Source organism: Callospermophilus lateralis, chromosome 4 (assembly GCF_048772815.1).
Source record: "Callospermophilus lateralis isolate mCalLat2 chromosome 4, mCalLat2.hap1, whole genome shotgun sequence".
Taxonomy (NCBI): Eukaryota; Metazoa; Chordata; class Mammalia; order Rodentia; family Sciuridae; genus Callospermophilus; species Callospermophilus lateralis.
In genome coordinates, this window is record NC_135308.1 from 108,838,111 (window position 1) to 108,857,612 (window position 19,502).

At 34.3% G+C, this 19,502-nt stretch overlaps 1 protein-coding gene across 1 annotated transcript; it reads right to left on the reverse strand.

Annotated features, from left to right (window-relative positions):
- Positions 1 to 17,282: 17,282 nt before the first annotated feature.
- On the reverse strand, positions 17,283 to 18,245 carry LOC143396977 (olfactory receptor 6C6-like). The gene has a single exon (XM_076852979.1). The coding sequence runs from the start codon at positions 18,240 to 18,242 to the stop codon at positions 17,283 to 17,285; it is 960 nt and encodes a 319-aa protein (XP_076709094.1). The 5' UTR covers positions 18,243 to 18,245.
- Positions 18,246 to 19,502: the final 1,257 nt, after the last annotated feature.

A 19,502-nucleotide genomic window follows, 5' to 3' on the forward strand; every position in this document is an offset into this window, starting at 1 on the left:
TGATCTGACAGAATGCAGGATAGTATCTCTACTTTTTTGTATTTGCTAAGAGTTGCTTTTTTGTATAATACATGGTATAATTTAGAGAAGGATCCATGTGCTGCTGAGAAGAAAGTGTATTTGCTCATAGATGTATAACATTCTATGTATGTCAGTTAAGTCTAAGTTATCAATTGTACTATTGAACTCTATAGTTTCTTTGTTCAAGTTTTGTTTGAAAGATTTATCCAGTGGCGAGAGAGGTGTGTTAAAATCACCCAAGATTATTGTGTTGTGTCAATTTGACTCTTGAAGTCCAGAAGAACTTGTTTGATGAACATAAATGCTCTATTGTTTGGGAGATATATATTTATAATTGTTAAGTCTTGTTGGTGTATGGTTTCCTTTATTAGTATGAAATGTCCTTTTTTATCCCTTTTGATTAGCTTTAGCTTGAAGTCTACTTTATATGATATGAGGATGGAAACCCATGCTTGCTTCCATGGTCCATGTGAGTATGATTTTCCCACCTTTTTCCTTTTGGTTTGTGTATGACTTTTCCTATGAGATGAGTCTCCTGGAGGCAGCTTATTGGTTGTTTTTTATTTTATTTTATTTTAAATTTTTTAATCCAATCTACAATCTTTTCAAGATTATGTCTTTTGAGTGATGAATTTAGGTCATTAACATTTAGGGTAATTATTGAGACATGATTTCTATTCTCAGCCATTTTTGTTTATTTTTGATAATTAACTTTATGTGCTTTCTTCTTTGATTAGCTTTTTCTTTAGTGTAACACCTCTCTCTACTGATTTTGATTTCCTCTTCATAGAATGTTTTGTCAAGGATGTTCTGTAGTGCAGATTTTTGAGTTGTAAATTCTTTTAACTTTTGTTTTTCATAGAAGGTTTGTATTTCATCACTAAATCTAAAGCTTAATTTTGCTGGATACAAGATTTTTGGTTGGCATCCATTTTCTTTCAAAGCTTGATATATCTTTTTCCAGGATCTTGTAGCTTTCAGAATCTGGTTTGAAAAATCTGCACATAACATAACTGGTTTTTCATATATGTAATCTCATTCCTTTCTCTTGTGGCTTTTAATATTCTCTCCTTATTCTGCATATTAGACATTTTCATTCTAATCTGTCTTGGTGTAGATCAGTTGTGATTTCATACATTTGGTATCCTCTAAGCCTCATAACTTTGGTTTTCCCATTAATTATTGATGTTGGAAAAATTTTCTGATACTATTTTATTGAATAGATTTCTTTGGTTTGGAAGTCTATGCTTTCCTCTATCCCAATAACTCTTAAATTTGGACTTTTTATGCTATCCCATATTTCTTGAATGTTCTACTCATGATTTCTTACCATTTTCACTATGTAGTCTACACTCTTTTCAAGATTATATATATATATATATATATATATATATATATATATATATATATATCCTTAATTATCTGATGTCCTGTCTTCCAAGTGGTCTAATCTGTTGGTGATGCTTTCAAATGAACTTTTAATTTAGTTTATTGTTTCTTTCATTTCAAGAATTTCTGTTAGTTTTTAAACCTCTATTTCCTTATTGAGTAATCTTTTGCTTCCTGTATTTGCTTACATAGCTCTTTATCAAAATGATCTCTTGCTGACTATATTTGCTTTCTTATATCACTCTTTAATTCACAGAACATTTTAATTATGTATATTCTGAACTCCTTCTCTGCAATTTCTTCTGGTGTTCTATCCATGGGTTCTAATAATGTGGTACCTTGATTTGTTTGGGGCACTTTCCTCCCTTGTTTATTCATGTTGCTTGTGTCTTCCCTTCCAGCACTGTGGACCTGAGGCATTACTGTTTTTACCCTATAGGCTTATAGTGTCCCTATAGAGTTCCAATACCTCTCCATTGAGGGGAAGGACAATGTTAACAGACCCCAATATAAAAAATATACAACCTTAAAAACAATTAGTTTCTATTAAGATGTTTACAGTTTGATCACAATGCACAGAAATAGTGAATTCAATTATCACCTACAATATAATCAGTAGGCTTGTAAAAGGGTTTACAGTTTCTGATGGTGGACATAGAACCAAGAATGAAAAACTAGGAATATGTGCTGAGGCAGTAGGAGTTGAGGATGTAGAGTTGTCATATCTTAGGAAGCGTGGAAGACAAATCTAAAGAAGAAGGTTATTAGCAGGAGAATAGTCCGGAAGTAATTTTGGGTAGACAAGTAAGTGGGAAAACATTATAGTACATAAAACAAACACATTATATATTAAGATTAAAAATCTAAAGAAATGCAGGAGGATCTGTGAAGGAAGACATAAAAAATGAACATTTTCTTGAGCACATCACAAAAGAATGAATACTTCTATAGAAAGTTTTCAAAGACCAAAGAAACAGGCTTAATGAAACTAGAAGCAGTAGATCTAATGTTAATAATTGGGGGTGGTATACTATGCTTTTATGTAAAAATTTATAAAGATTCAATGAACTGATTTTATTTGCTAATAAAAAGTAAACATGATAAAATTATGAGCATTCATAATTCTTTGAAAGAATAATTCAATACTGAATAAGGTGTATATGATTCTTTGAGAGGTTTCCATCCATTATTTTGTTTTCTCTTCTCTTTTGAATTCCATCATGCATATATTCATACTGATGAAAATATTCCTTGTAGGATTATAGCCAAATATGGTGGGAACCAGGACGTTGGCTGCTTCTCAGTCTTTAGTGGGGTCTACAGTTGGTGGGTCAAACTAGGAGTTTGGGCAGCTACTGATGCTTTCTGATCCCTGTATGGATATGAATGTCTCTAAGACCTTGTCAATGGAATTGAAACTGTAACAGAGATCTATTTCAGGGCACCTCAGTCAAACCCACAAGGAAAGAAACTGTTTCCATGTCTTTTGGGGACACCATGCTCTCCTTTATCTTCTTTAAAATGGCCCTCCCCTATCTTGGGATTCAAGAGGGTTTCACAAGCTCCTATCTACCTCTGAAAGTTCCTATAGGCACTTAGTGGATAGCTCCCAAATTATTTTTCCTCTGAGAATTATGAGCAGGGCACTTCTTCTTACACCATCTTGATGACAACTGGGTCTTTATTTTTTCTTATCCTGCTTTTGAGTAAGCTAGAATTTTGGTTACAGCTCAATATATCTGCATGTAGCACAACTAAACATCTATGTAGAATTTACATGTTGGTTAATTTCCCTTAATCTGAGTAACACCCAATCACTAAATTACCACTTCATTTTTAATTCACATCATGATCTATATCAGAATTCATTCTGCTAGCACAAAATGACCATGCTGAATGCAACCATCACTGATCAGCAAAGACTTTATTCAGCAATGGAGTCATGTATCTGACACACCCACCTTCCAGATGTAAAATAAGACACTGAACAAAGGTGGAATCTGAGTTTACACATGTAACATTAGAGATGGCATAATTATTGGCAGAACATGTCAGTTTGAGCCCTCAGGAAACAGGTTTGTGAGAATTTGAATTTTTTTTTTTAACTGGGCGATATTTTTACGTGGGGAAGAATGGAGGTTCTGGGGTAAGTATTTAGTGCTTATCTCTTTCCCTTCAGAGTCCCATTGTATTACCACTAGGAAAAGATTTATTTGGGAAAAGATCAATGCTTTTGCTTTCTCCCAGCAACTTCCATTTTAGGCTTGATGGATATCTCCTTCCCAGGGATTGTCCTGTCACTGGAAAGGATGTATTGGGAAAGGATCAATCTTATCAATGATCTTTCTCACTCCTTCTTCCCAAGCCACACTATTTTGGGGTCTGTCATTTTCCACTTCTTACATATTCACCTCTCTGTCTTTCTGGACACTGCAAACTTTCATTTTTCTTTTGGTTTATCCCTTCATATTATCAGTTTCTATCACAACCTTCATGTTTTGGCAAAAGAAAGATTTTTTTTCAAAGAAAAATCTGAGTTCTTCACTTTATGAAGACTCTTTTTAATTTATATTATTGATAGCATAACTATGTATATAATCTAACTTCTTTTGTTGACCATTGTATTAGCTTACTATGATGGCTGTAATAAATTATCACAAACTGACTGACATGAGACAATAAAAAAATTATTTTTTCATGTATTTTGGAGTCCATAAGTCTAAAATAACTTTTACTGGGCAAAAATCAAGGTGTTGGCAATAACATGCCCTTTTCATGTTACTGTTCTAGAGTAAAGTCTATTCTTTGCCTCTTCCAGGTTCTGAGGGCTGCTATTGTCACTTGACTTATGATCACCTTATTAAATCTCCAACTCTGTCATTACATCATTTTCTATTCTTCTGTTCTTTTCAAATACAGTTCTGCCCCCACTTAAAGGACACTTATAATTTCATTAGGGCTCACCTAGTTAATCCATGATCTTCCCCATATGAAGATCACCCAAGACTTTCATAATAAATACTCTCAAGCAATAGGAACAGATGGAATTTAGCTCAACATAAAAGCCCATGTTCATAATCTCACAGATAATCTCATACTCCATGGTGAAAAACAAAAGCAAAATTTTCTCTAACAAAGAAACAAGGAATTGCTGACCAATCTCACTACTTCTATCCAACATAGTACTGTAAATTATCGCTGGAGCATCCAGTGCCAAAAAAAAAAAAAAAAAAAAAAGAAAGAAAGAAATCAAATCAGATATGATAAAATAATGCTTTTTTTAAAAAAAAAATACTGGGTATTGAACTCCAGGGTACTCTACCACTGAATTACATTCCCAGTCCCTTTTATTTTTTATATTGAGACAGAGTCTCACTAAATTACCCATGCTTGAAATCCTCTTTCCTTAACCTCTTAAGTAGCTAGGATAATAGGCATGTACCTATGGCCAGCAAAATTACTTGTGTTTAATGACAAAATAATCTTATAAATAGAAAATCCTACGCACTCCAAAATTAAATAACAACAAAGAACAATTGTTAAAACTGTGGCTAAATGTAAATTTGTAGGATACAAATCAACATACAAAAAGCAGTTAATTTTCTGTACACTAAAAACAATCTGAGACTCTAAGACAGCAGCAATGTGATGAGAAATGTGGGCCCTGGAGTCTCCCTCCTCCTACAGTCACACTGAGCAAACAGTACAAATAGATCAGTTCCATTCAAGAGAAAGTCAGAATCCAGTTGAAAAACTCCTACAGACCAGACAACTGAGAAAAGAGCCATACCAAAAGTGGGTAGGAAAAGCAGAGATAGTCTTGTGCTCTAAACTTAAGTAGGTCACCTTATAATTGGGATGGAAATTCCAATTCTCAGCTTCTTTACAAAAAGTGAACAGCTTATCCCCAATATAGTATTCACCTTTAACAGTTCTTTTCAAAGAGCTTATCTTCTACATAACCCCGACTTGAGGATTGGCAAGGACAGAAAAGTGGAGGGTTCTCCTCACACCCAAAGAGCAAAGTAGAGGTTCCCAACCATTAAAGCACTCTGAGAAGCTGTACCTCTTGGATCAGCCCAGTTTCAAACTTCCCCATGGAAAGTTTTCGCATCAACCTTTTCTAGCAGTTCCTGTGGCTCTTACAATGCACTATCTAGGAATCTACATAATGAATGAAGAATAAAACTTTTTAACCCTATTCCTTTGTTTTGTTTTGTATCAGGGATTAAACTCAGGGGCACTCAACCACTGAGTCACATCCCTAGCCCTTTGTTGTATTTTACTTAGAGACAAAAATCTCACTGAGTTGCTCAGCACCTCAATGTTGCTGAAGCTGGCTTTGAACTCCCAATCATCCTGTCTCAGCCTTCTGAGCTGCTGGGATAACAGACATGGGATACAGTGCCTAGCTGACCCTATATTTTTGTGACTGTATTCAAAATACCTGACAAGAGAACAACTTAGAGGAGGGAAAGTTTAGTTTGATTCATGGTTCCAGAGATTCAGTCCATGGTCAGTTGAGTTCATTGCTACATCTGAAGTAAGGAATAACATCATAACAGAAGGGCATGATGGAGGATGCTACTCCATTCATGGCAGGCAGAAAGCAGAGAGAGGGAGGGAGAAAAGGGGACACAGAAAACAACTCTTTCAGGGAATGCCCTCAGTGACCCACCTCCTCTAGCCCTACTCCGCCTGTCTACACTTATTACCCACTCAATTAAAACTAGGATGGACTGACTCAGTTACACCACACACAATCTAATAATTATATCTACAAACATTCTTGCATTGGCACAGGCATTTTGGGGGAATACCTCAAATCCAATAAGAATACTTAAATGGGACGTTTGGATCTCCCTGCACTTTCTTCCCTAGATTTCTCCAGTGATAATTCTAGTCCTATATTCTCTCCATGGAAATTAGTTGGAAGGTGCTGCTTCCAAGAACAGCAAGAAAAAAATGAGGCACTCTGTACATCATGTTCCATGGTTTGCTTCAGTAATAACCAGAGACCAGAAGTCTCCCCTTGTTACCAGAGTGTGAGATTTCTTCTTGCTTTCTGCACATTCTTCTTCTGCTTCCTTCAGGGATAGTAACAGCTTCCTTCATGGATAAAGATTTTCCTTCAGTGAGACCAGAAAGGATGCATGCCAGCTCCTCATCTTTATCTCTCCAGACTTGTTCCTGAGATTTATTCCTATGATCATTCACTGAAAGAAGACAGGGAGACCTCAACATTCCTAAAAGACACAGTTCACCTTCCTCTCTGATTGCTTTAGCAATAAGTACATACCAGAAGCATCCCCTTACTAGAAGGATGTGAGACCTCTGCTTATTTAGGCAGGAGAGTGGGTACTTGCCACATCTTCTTCCCTGAATTGCTCTAGCAATAAATTCAGATATTTAAACTCACTCTGCAAGTAGTTTCTGCAAGCACTCAGCGTCTCAAATTTTCAGTAATCACCAAAGTTATTTGTTACTAAATCACTGTATTCTTGGAGGTGGCAGAGTTCAGAATTCCTGCATCTCCCATACTATGAAAAATAAAAAGGTGAATTTAACATTTTCAAATTATCTCTGTAGCTTGAAAATGAGAAGGCTGACCAAGGGTGCAGGCATCTGCCTCATATCCAATGCTTATCTTATCAAAATTTTAATGCCATTTTCATAGAAATAGAACAACTAATTTTAAAACATATATGCACTCAGAAAAGACCCCAACAAGCCAAAGTAATTTTGAATTATCAGAACAAAACTGGAACCCTAAAGTTCCCTGATTTTAAAATACAATATGAAGGCATTATATTAAAAACAGCATGACACTGGCATATATAATCAGAAATGACAAGAAACGGAAGAGGATAAAATGCTCAAATATAAACTCCAAATCAGTATATTTTTAACAAAATTTTCATGAATATACAACAGAGAAATAAATATTCTTTTTAAATAAATAGTTTTGGAGAAACTGAAAATCCACATACAGAAGGGCAAAATTCAACTTTCATTTCACACAGTAAAATTGGGCTTCTAAACAAACATCTACACAAAATGGACAAAAGTCTTAAATTAAAGATCCTCAACTGTTGAGTTGCTAGGAGAAAAAAGGACTTGCATTGTTTTGGACAATGATTCATCAGAAACAACTCCCAAAACACAGGTAACAAAAGCAAGAGTAGACAAAATGGAATGACGACAAGCTAAAAAATTCTCTATGGTCAAGGAATCAATTAACAGAGTGAAGAGGCAACCATAGACTAGGAGAAATATCTGCAAATCATATATCTGACAAGGGGCCAATATTCAAGATATATAAGGGACCAAAGCAACTAAAGAGCAAGAAAACAAGTAATTATATTTAAAAATTGGTGAAGAGGAGCTGGGGTTGTGGTTCAGTGGTAGAGCGCTTGCCTAGCATGTGCAAGGCACTGCATTTGATTCTAAGCACCACATATAAATAAATAAAAATGGTCCATTAACAACTAATAAAAATATTTTTAAAAATTGGCAGAGAACCAGACATTCCTTTAAAGAAGAAAAGCAAATAGTAAACAAGTTTGTGAAAACCTGCACAGTCTCTCTAATCATCAGTGAAATTCAAATTAAAACCACAATAAGACATCACCTTGCAAACTTTTGAATGCTTGTTATAAGAAAGATGAGTGATAACAAGTGTTGGCCAGGATGTAGAGAAAAGGGAACCCTATATACTGTTGGTGAGAATGTAAATTATTAGTACAGCAATTTGGAACAATAGTATGATGGTTCATCAAAAAAACTAAAAATAGATTACTTTATAGTTCAGTTATCACACTCCTTAACAATCCTGGTTATATATTGAAAGGAAATGAAAATGTCATAAGAAAGAAACACGTACACTCCCATGGCTATTGTGATGTTACTCACAATATCTAAGATATAAATCAACATAGTTGCCCACCAGGATATCAATAAATAAGGAAAATATGGGGTGTGTGTTTGTGTGTACGTGTGTGTATACACACACATATTGTAAAATATATATATAAACACACACACACAAAGGAATATTACTTGGCCATAAAAAGGATGAAGTGAAGGGCATTATGTTAAGAGATATAAGCCAGGGAAGGGATTCTATCTCAGTGAGAAGAGCTCTTGCATAGAATGGGCGAGGCACTGTGTTCGATCCTCAGAATCACATAAAATATAAATAAATAAAAAATAAAAGGTTAAAATCTAGAGAGAGAGAGTTCTCTCTCAGATGAGGAAACCTAAGAAATTTAACTTGAATGTAGAACAGTGGCCAACAGAGTTTGACAAGAGTTAGGGTGTGTGAAAAGTGAGTAAAGGAGTCTGGATTTGATTAGCAAACACTGTATGCATGTGTTGAGATATTATTTTGAACCCACAATTAATGCATGATTATCAAAAATAAAATGTTTTCAAAAATTAAGAAAAACTCATTAATACATGGTGAAAATGTCCATAGTTTGGCAAATAACAAAGTAAGATGTTTAACTCAGTGTCTTTTTCAACTATACCTAAACAAAAATAACTGGAAGAAAATGTTCCAATATATGAATGAATATTTAAGGGATTGAACAACACAGAAATTTAATCTGTATTTTATATTTTATTTTATTTCTTATTTCCAGGACTTCTACAGAAGAAAAAATTATCAACTTTTTAATCATAAACACATCTACAGAAATTCTTCAGTATTTCCAATAAATTGCTATACATGTGATATAGCCCATTTGTATTGCCATCATCTGACAGCATGTTCAAAATTCAAAACCTAATGAAGGAAAATGCTATTTAAAAATCTGATGGTCCTCAGGCATCATGACAAAATTACTGTATGCTCAAGGAGATACTTTTTATTCCTAGATGTCTATCATTTCACTTTTCATTTATTTCATGTGTTTTACTTTAGTAACTTTTCATCTTAATCATTCCCATGCTTAAGCAAAGCAAAGCACTATTTTAAAGAAAAACATTTGATGTTTTGGCCATGTCTTTTAGATACTATTTTTTAAAAATAAAAATGGTGATATTAGTAGACCTAATACTTAAAAATATGTTGATCTTTGAAAAGAAACATATAATATCATCTTATTAAGCCTTCATATAGATCATTCCAAAAAAAGTTAAATGAAACATCAAATTATTCAAAATTTAATTTTCTCAATGGAAAAAAATTTAGTTACATTGTTCAAAGGGCTCATCAATTATGCATTACATGAGAAATTGTAATTTCAAAATTTATTATTTAAATCTTCCCTGACATTGATATCATTTGGATATGAAGTGTGTCTCCATGACATATGGTAGCTGTATCTTTATGTATATAAAACCATCAGCAAAAGAAAGAGTGACAGTATCCAAAGATGTAGCTTTGGGCTGGGGATGTGGCTCAAGTGCTCGCCTGGCATGCTTGCAGACCAGGTTCGATCCTCAGCACCACATACAAACAAAGATGTTGTGTCTGTCGAAAACTAAACAATTTTATTAAAAAAATTCTCTCTCTCTCTCTCCAAAAAAAGATGTACCTTTGCTAGGTACCTCAATTGCTCCTTTAATAAATCATTTGATCTATACTCTAAGGAACTAGCAAGTGAAAGAAGTCTTTTGGGATGTATTACACAAGATTTAGTGTTTTTCAAAAAACAAAATTTATGAACATGATACAAATTACAAACTTAAAAACTAAAAACCAAATTATACAGAGTTATGAAAAATGGTGTTTGGAATGGATAATTATGATTGTAATGAATTCCACTATCCACTATTGTCATGTATGTAAGAAATATAATAAATAAATAAATAAATAGATAGATAAATAAATAAATAAATAAATAACAAAAAAACCTAAAAACCAGTTCCATACATTTGTTATGATCATCAATTACCTCAGGAAGGAGATTCTCTTGAAAAGTCTTATGGCTCTATTCCACTGTTCCTTCTCACAAATAATTTTGCTCTACTTTGGTAACTTCCTTCAATTTTTAAATCCAAACTGTATTTTACCTCTCCTTATAAAATATTAGATTCCACAAAACATGATTTTGAAATTTTCATAATTATATCTTGATGGATATAATTCACTAATTAATTCAATATGTATTTATTATGTAAATATCTTGTTTCATACATTGGATGGAGTAAAATCCTTAGTTTTAAGACATTTTTATTACCTGAAAGACACATACATATAAACCAAATATTGCTACACAGTGTGTGTAATTAATGTTATAATAAAGGTCTACAAAAATATTATGGTGTGGAGAAGATGACTTCTGTGGAATTTAAAAGAAGAGGAATAATTTTCAGAAGAAAGTAATAACTCTGCTGAAACTAAAAATATATGTAAGGAAACAAGATTGAGTGATAAACATTTGCAAATTACACAGTGGTGTTAGATGACTATATGCATTTGGAGACAGTAAGACTAATGGTTAGAATAGGGTTTCAAAATATTTATGGCTCAGTAAACATTTCACCATACACTCTCTAGGACACTGTGTAAGTCATGTACTTTTCTTGCCTTAGTTTCTCTGTATGTAATGTAGAAGAAAAGAAACCCATTCCTCTCATTCAGTAAAAATATGCTGTTGGAGCTGCTTACACTCATTGAAGGATAACACTCAAGTTTGTGAAGAATTCAAGAATGTGCTATTTGATATGCTGATGCAATAGAGACAACACTAATTAAAGAGGTAGAATGGGCACAGTGGCTCACACCTGTAGTCCCAGAGGCTTGGGAGGCTGAGACTGGAGAACTGTGAGTTCAAAGACAGACTCAGCAAAAATAAGGTACTAAGCAACTCAGTGAGACCCTGTCTCTAAAAAAAAAAAAAAAAAAAAAATACAAAATAGGCCTGGGGATTTGACTCAGTGGTCAAGTTCCCCTGAGTGCAATCAGTAATTTCCAAATATAATGATTTACTAGATAGATTTAAATTTTAATTTCTTTTTTGTTTTCAATTGATATATAAACTTTGTATATATGTATGGTATATAGTATAATATTCAATAAATGTACCCATAATAATACTCATATCAGGATATTTACTATATCCATGACCTCATACATTCACCAGTTCTTCTGATATATCAAGTGTTTACTCCTAGGGCTTCTGTGTAAAAATTTCAGACATAGTCAATACATCATACATTTAATAAGCACCTCCCATTTTTTTGAGGTCATGGATTTTCTTGACAGTTTTAACTAAAGTCATTAAAAGACAATGTGAGATGGAAATTTCAATATTCACCTCTTTTATTTTAGGAGTTTGCCTTTCAAAATAATATTGAGCATGAATATATTAGAATCAGAAGGACAAAAAAAAGATCATTGTTTTAACCTCTTAATAATTTTTGAGGCTTAGGATATAAATGTGACAGTGGATCTAGAATACAGGTACTTGGATGAGAAACAATTATATCCATTATATAATTCAATTATATCCATTTGATTATTTCCACTAAAAGTTTAAGTATTTTTAGGACAAAACAATTAAAGAGAATTAAACTTTTAGTTTGTGAAAAATAAGCAAATGGATATATAAAATTATGTTAAGAAAGTTGTTTATAATCTCTAATAAATCTTTTGAGGCACAAAGAAATTATCTAAATGAGTAATTTTCAAAAGAACCAGATTCCTCAATAGAATAAGGACTTGGGTGAACCACATAAAAAATAAACCAAGAAGGAAAAAAAGAAAAATATATTTTAGGATATTTTAGTATTGTTTTAATTATTTTCCTCTGTATTTCTGAATTGATAAATATTAAGTTATAGCTTAGGCTCTAATTATTCATTTATTTCTATTTTTCATATTTTAACTCATCCACTTAGCCCCAAAGAAAATGTTGTCACATTGTTTTCCCCTCAACCTTACAAATCCCTTTTCCTTACAAGCTTTCCCAAACCTTTTCTGAAGTCAAGATTTCCTAGGGGCAAGTTTATTGTAACACACAACTATGGAAACAATACTTAACAAATATTTGCATAATTTTACACACTTGTGTATATTTAAAAGTTTCGCCTGTAGGTGAATGTCTCAAAAAACAAAAATAAAAACTTAATTATAAAAGGTCTAGTTTATTCATTTAGAATATTTATTACCTTATGTGTATAATAAAAGCATAGAGCTTCATGTCTTCATATTTCTAGATTTTGAAAGTTTCTCTCCATAGGACAAATCCTCATTCTGTTTAGAGAGAGTGATGCAGGAATGAATGTGACACTGTGCTCACATATCAGGCCCTGGGGCATAATTCATTCACATTCCCTGCAACTGTATCAAGGGATATTCCCAGCTTACATGGCTAGGAGACTTAAGTTCCCGTGTCCTTGATAAACTTACTTCTTCTTGTGCATTTTCAATTGGATCTCCCAGGAGAGCCTTCCAAGTGTGAAAGTAGTAGTACATATGATTTCAGATCAATCATTGCTTTGCCTCAGTCACTTTATTCCATAGTATACAGCAATTCTTCCAACCCCTCTTTCATTTTTGAATCATTACATTTTTTTCATGTCTTCTAGAGGTTACTTGCCTTTAATTTCTAACTTTATATAAATCTCATCTCCAATTTCTGAAAGCCCAGTTTACATCTTTTTTAAATTGGGTCTTCTTAGTTATAAATGACAGTAGACTCTATTTCAATAAAATTATACCAGAATGGAACATATATTATTCTAATTAGGACCTCATTCATGTGATGGGCACAATGGTGGGATTCATTAGGTATAATCATATGTGTATGTAGGAAAATTATGTTAGATTTATTCTACTGTCTTTCCAATTCCTATTCCCTCTCCCTTTCTTTCATTCTCCTTTGCTTAATCTACTGAACTTCTCTGTTTCTCTCCCCAACCCATTATTGTGATTTAACTTCCACATATCAGCAAAAACATTTGACCTTTGATTTTTTTTTTGAGGTTGTATGATTTTGCTTAGCATGATAGTCTTCAGATCCATCCATTTACTGACAAAAGTTATAAAATCATACTTTATGGTTGAGTAATACTCCATTGTGTGTGTGTGTGTGTGTGTGTGTGTGTGTAATATATATATATCACAATTTCTTTATCCATTCATCTGTTGATCATCATCTAGGCTGGTTCCACAGCTTAGCTATTGTGAATTTTTCTGCTGTAACATTGATTCAGCTGTGTCACTGTAGTATGGTGCTTTTAAATCCTTTGTTATATTCCAAGGAGTGTGTCAATGGTGGTTCTATTTCTTGTTTTTTTTTTTTTTTTTTTTTTTTTTTTAGGAATCAACATCCTGCTTTTCAGAGGGACTGTAACAATTTGCAGTTCCACCAACAATGTATGAGTGTTCCCATTTCTCCATATCCTTAGCAATATTTTTTTATTTTATTCTTGATTGTCATTCTCACTGGAGTGAGATGGAATCTCTGTGTGGTTTTCATTTGCATTTCTGTAATTCATGGAGGTGTTGAACATTTTTTCATAGATGTCATGAGCCGTCTGTGAGCCGTATGTGGACTATTGCATATAGTAACCTCCTAAAAGGATAAGTCTTGCATTGAGAACTCCCCATGGCACCCCCACAGGGAATGACCATCTGATGCAGGTGAACTTCCCCCCTCAAACTCTGCCAAACAGCCCACACAGCACCTGAGATGGGTGTGACCTGCCAACATGTCAATCAACCTGCTGATTGCAAGACATCATGAAGCAAGGCTCTGCCTTGAAATCTTATCCCTGCCTTTGATGTACCTACACCTAAATACACCACCACAGCCATTTTCCTTTGTCTATTTCCAGAACCCATGTAGACTAGATCTATCAGAGGCTTCACATTCTGTAAATATTTCTGAGTATTTGTGCTTTTTTATTTAATAATTTTTTGAGATTGTAAGTATTAGGGGGACTTGGATTATCCTGGGCAGGATGAAGAATCCTTCAGTGAGATGCTGGCCATCATCTTCCCAATACATATATTTGTTGATCATTTATTATTTCTTCTTTTGAGAAGAGTCTGATCAGTTCCTTTGCTCATTTATTGATTCGATTATTTTAGCTTCTTTTCTTTTTTCTTTTTCTTTCTTTCTTTTTTTTTTCCTGATGGTAAGCTTCTTGAGTTCTTTGTATAGCCTGGGAAATAATGTCCTATAACATCACTTTTGCAGAGACTGCCGTTGAACTCACAATCCTTTGTCTCAGCCTCCTGAACTGCTGGGCTTATAGGCATGTGCCACTGCATCAGCAAAATCACACTTTGAGTCCAGTCAGTGATAGAAGCAGTGATTTTCACTCCTGACCATGGCTTTGGTTCTCATACAGTCTACATTGAATTATGTGTAGTTGAGTCAACCTCACACATGACCTTCCTAGTCATTCTCTAAGAGCAGATGACCAACTAGGAGGCCACTTCTCAGTGTTTTGTACGGTGTGTTAAAGCCATGAGAGGACTTTGTGCAAAACTTGGAAGTGAGAAGAGAAGCAAAAGTTATTGTTCTCCAGAGGGGTTTGTAGTCCGGCTGTTGAGTTAACAGGACATCCAGAGTATCTTCTAATTAAGCATTTGAGAATTATCTAATTTGCTGCTAAGGTTTTGAAAAGTGGAGCCAGAATTAGACAGCAGTCAAATATATATATATATATATATATATATATATATATATATATATATATATATGTAAATCAAGTCAGGTTGGATCAAGGAGGCCAATTTGAGTGAGTCTGGAAGTTGTAGAGGGATCAAAATGCTAATGCCTTCTGAGCCCTTCCTCTACCCTTATCAAGATAGCCTGCCCCTGCGCCAACCTGTTGCTAAGGTAACCTGTCCCTGGGGTTGTCCTTCCCTACAGGGAGTTGTTCATTATACCCCCTTTCTGCCTAGATCACCCTGCTTTGGCCTCTTCAGCCGATCTGCTTCTCATCTTTTGCCATCCCACAGAGAATCACCTGGGTTTAATCATGAAAGCAGGAAGGAGAGAGACATGCAGGGGAAGAGAGCAGGAGAACAAAGGAAGCCTAAGGCCTATAAAAAAGCCAGAACACCTTCACCTCTGGGGATACCAGGATACCAGCTATGGTTCCCTTCTCCTTCCCAGGAGAAGTCTCCGTCACTCCTTTTTAAATAAACCCAGCTTTATATTCTTGCCTCAGGTGTTTCTCTAATGTTATGCTTCAACATGTGGGGAAACAGAACTGTCACCTGGTAAACAATCTCAGAAATTACAGAAATTCATTGCCATTTCCCATTCACACTTCCTGCACCTTCTTTGCAGGCCTCCAACCTGAAATATTCAATATTAGTTTTATCAACATTCTGTCGTCAACACTCAAAGTTTGGTTTTTGGCTCCCTCAGGTCTTGAAAAGCGAGTAGAGTATTGGAGTCTGTCAAATTGTTAAAAACAAGTAATCTAGTTTATTTTATTTATTTTTTTATTTGATGAAGTGGGCTCATAAAGAGAGCAAAAAAATGTGGAGTGTATTCCTCTATAGATGTCCTTCTTTTCCTTGAAGGATAATTTCTTAAGCTTCTCTGTCAGAATGATGGGAATTGAGGAGTGAACTCAGCAAGACATGAGAACAGTGCATTCCTATTAACCTCTTTGACATATTTCATTTCAAAAAGATATATGGAAGAATAGTTTTCAAGAATTTGCATTTCAATTTACTCACTTTTCACACCAAAGAAAATGATTCACTTTTATGGAGAGATCCCTCAGAGAATAAAATTGTGTATCTGTCAGTTTTAGCAATGCAAAATACTTAAGAGCAGATACAATGCTTAGCAATTAACATAGCAAACCTAATAAGATACAAATAGTCAAGGGAAAAAATGGCAGAGGTATGAAGTAATGCAATAGATAACCGTATTGGAATAAGGGAGGAAAAATGGGCTATTTCCAAAGGACAGGAGACATGCTGATAAATCACAACAGCATACAAAAGGAGCTATGGATGCATGCAATAGCATGGGTGAACTTTGCTATGTTGAATGAAAGAAGTCAGATGTGAAATTCAAACTGTGTAGTTTCTTTCACATGAAATCTTAGAACAGGCATGTCTAATCTACAGTGACTAAAGATCATCTGTGTATACTTTAATTCAATGGCAGGTGGAGGTGATTTTATACACATGCCTTAAATATGTGAATATTTCCCCAAGCCAAGATATAAAGGAATTGTGGGTTGAATTTCTTTCATGAGTTAGTGTCATCTGTAGTGCTCAGAGACTATAAATTTGGGTCCAAAGCCTGGTATTCAAATATTTCAATCACAAATGACATCTATTTATGTTTACAAATAACTTATTTGTAATTATTATGATTCCACAAGAGAAACTTTTCCAGTAGAATATCCATCCTTTTCATGTGTTATAACTCTCATTTCAAAACCCTTGAATTTTTATTTTCCTTATTTGTTTTTCAAGATTCATTGTAAGTGATGATTCTTCTTGAAAGGTGACTTTAACCTGTAAAATTACTTAGGTTTTTTTACTTTTTCTATCACAATGTCAATTACATTACATAATAAATCATCATGTTTTGTGTATCTGTTAATTTTAGCAATGCAAAATACTTAAGAGCAGATGCAATGCTTAGCGATTAACATATGTATCAAAATATTTAACTAACTATGTATAGCAAGTTTCACTTGCAAAAAGCATTCAGTATATAAAACAGCCCTTTTTGAGAATAAACATTTCTAGGTAAAGATGGAATTTGATATTCTGTATTGAAGAAGGCAGTTCATTCCTAGAGATAGAAAGATCCACTCAGAAGAGGAGAGAAGTGCAGATAGACATAGCAAACCTAATAAGATATAAATAATCAAGGGAAAAAATGGCAGAGATCTGAAGCAATGAATTTTTTCATTTTATGTTCCCAAGAATGTTATTTGTGTCTAACCTTTGTCCTGTTGTTTTGAAGAGAACAAAACCTTTGGAGCATATGCTGGAGAGCTTCTCTCACCTGCTGGTTCCTCAGGGTGTAAATGAAAGGGTTGAGCAAAGGGGCAACAGAGGTATTGAGCACAGCTACACCTTTAGTTAAAGCCACCCTTTCTTTTGCTGATGGATTCATATACATAAAGATACAACTTCCATAAGTGATAGAGACAACTACCATGTGTGAGGAGCAGGTAGAAAAGGCCTTCATTCGTTGTTGACCAGAAGGGAATTTGAGAATGGTTATGATGATGAATGTGTAGGAGAGGACCACTAAAAACAATGTGAGAACAAGTGTCATCACAGCTAAGACAAAAGCCATCAATTCTATTAAACGTGTATCTGTACAAGAGATCTGCAGGACAGGAGAAATGTCGCACAGGAAGTGATCAATCACTTTGGAAGCACAGAAATCCAGTTTGAATCCCAGGAGCAAAGGGGGAAAGATGATTAAGAGTCCAGCTGCCCAGGAGCTGAGCACCAGTTGGTAGCACACTCTGCTGTTCATAATAACTGGGTAATGCAGAGGTTTGCAGATGGCGACATAGCGATCATAGGACATGGCAGCCAGGAGGAAAAACTCTGTAACCCCTAATAGGAAAAAAAAGAACAATTGAGTTGCACAACCACCATAGGAAATTGTTCTGTCTCCAGTGAGAATGCTTATCAAAAACCGTGGGATGCAGACGGTTGTAAACAAAACTTCCAAGAAGGAAAAATTTCGAAGGAAGAAATACATTGGAGTCTTGAGGCGGGGATCCAGCAGGGTGAGGAGGATGATGATTAAGTTCCCCATCAGGCTCAAGATATAATTGAAAAAAAGAAACAGGAAAATCACAATTTGTAGCACAGGGTCACCTGAGAGTCCAAGCAAAATAAACTCTAACTCCGTTGATTGATTCTTCATTTCTCTTTTGTCCTATCAAATTTACAGAAAATAAAAACTAGTATCACAAGTAGGAAGTTATTTCTTCCTTTTCAGAGATAGAAAGTTCAATTTTCAAAAACTTAGTAATTCACAGATATTTCTCAAATCAGCTTAGAGTTCATCACAATGGTCATAACCTTCACTTCATTCATCATGTTTATGAGAACACTGAGAGATCCTTCCCTTGTTCAGAGCTAAGTCCTACTTTCCAGTTCATAGGACAATTAATAGTCATTTGAAATGTAGCTCCTCAATTTGATTCATGTTAATTTATGACCAGTCTTTAAGTGCTTTATCATAATGGACTGTTCAAATATTCATTTTTTTTTTTTTTTGGTACTCAGAATTAAACTTGGGCACACTTAACCACAGAGCAACACTCCCAGGCCTTTCCTGTATTTTATTTAGATACAGGGTCTGACTGAGTTGCTTAGGGCCTCACTAAATTACTAAGGCTGACTTTGAATTTGAGGTCTTTCTGTCTAAGCCTCCTGAGCCACTGGAATTACAGGCATGCACCACCACACCTGGCTTGATATATTTTTAATTTCTAAATTTAGCTAATATTTCAAGTTAATTGTCATTCAAGTGACACAATGGTTATAAGAAATAGTTTTCTTCCCAGTAGATATAATAATTAAAAATTAAGGGATACACATAATACTATAGGAAATTTACAAGAAGGAAAACAATATATGAGGCTCTGGTGAGCATTCAGCAGGTTGAGTGCAGGAATGATCAGATCAAAGCAGTGCCTAAATAATTGAGAAACAGGAAGATAAATAACACAATTCTCAAATGTGAGTCATCATTTGAACCCACTATGATGAACATTATCACTACTTTATGGTTTTTCGTTACTATACTTTTTCTTTTATCAGGTTTATATGATGGGAGTTAGGGAGTAGTTGTGTCTAATAACAGTGAAAACTAGTGCTTAAGTTAGAGTTAGCAAAATTATGTTTCAGGTAGAGTTATGCAATGTTCTTCATATTTTACAGGTAGTGTGCTGCTAAGAAAAATAGTTTGTATTTCCTGAATATCTTCACAGAAAAATTAAAACTTCATATATTTTAGCAAAATTATAATTCTATAAATGTAGTGAGTAGTAATTATTTATAAGAACATTTAGAAGACCCATAAGGTTTGAATAATGCACCTTTTTACAAAATATGCAAGAGTTGAGAAGTTATATCATTTCTTGATTAAGAAGTTATAAAGTAGAACAACATGTACAAA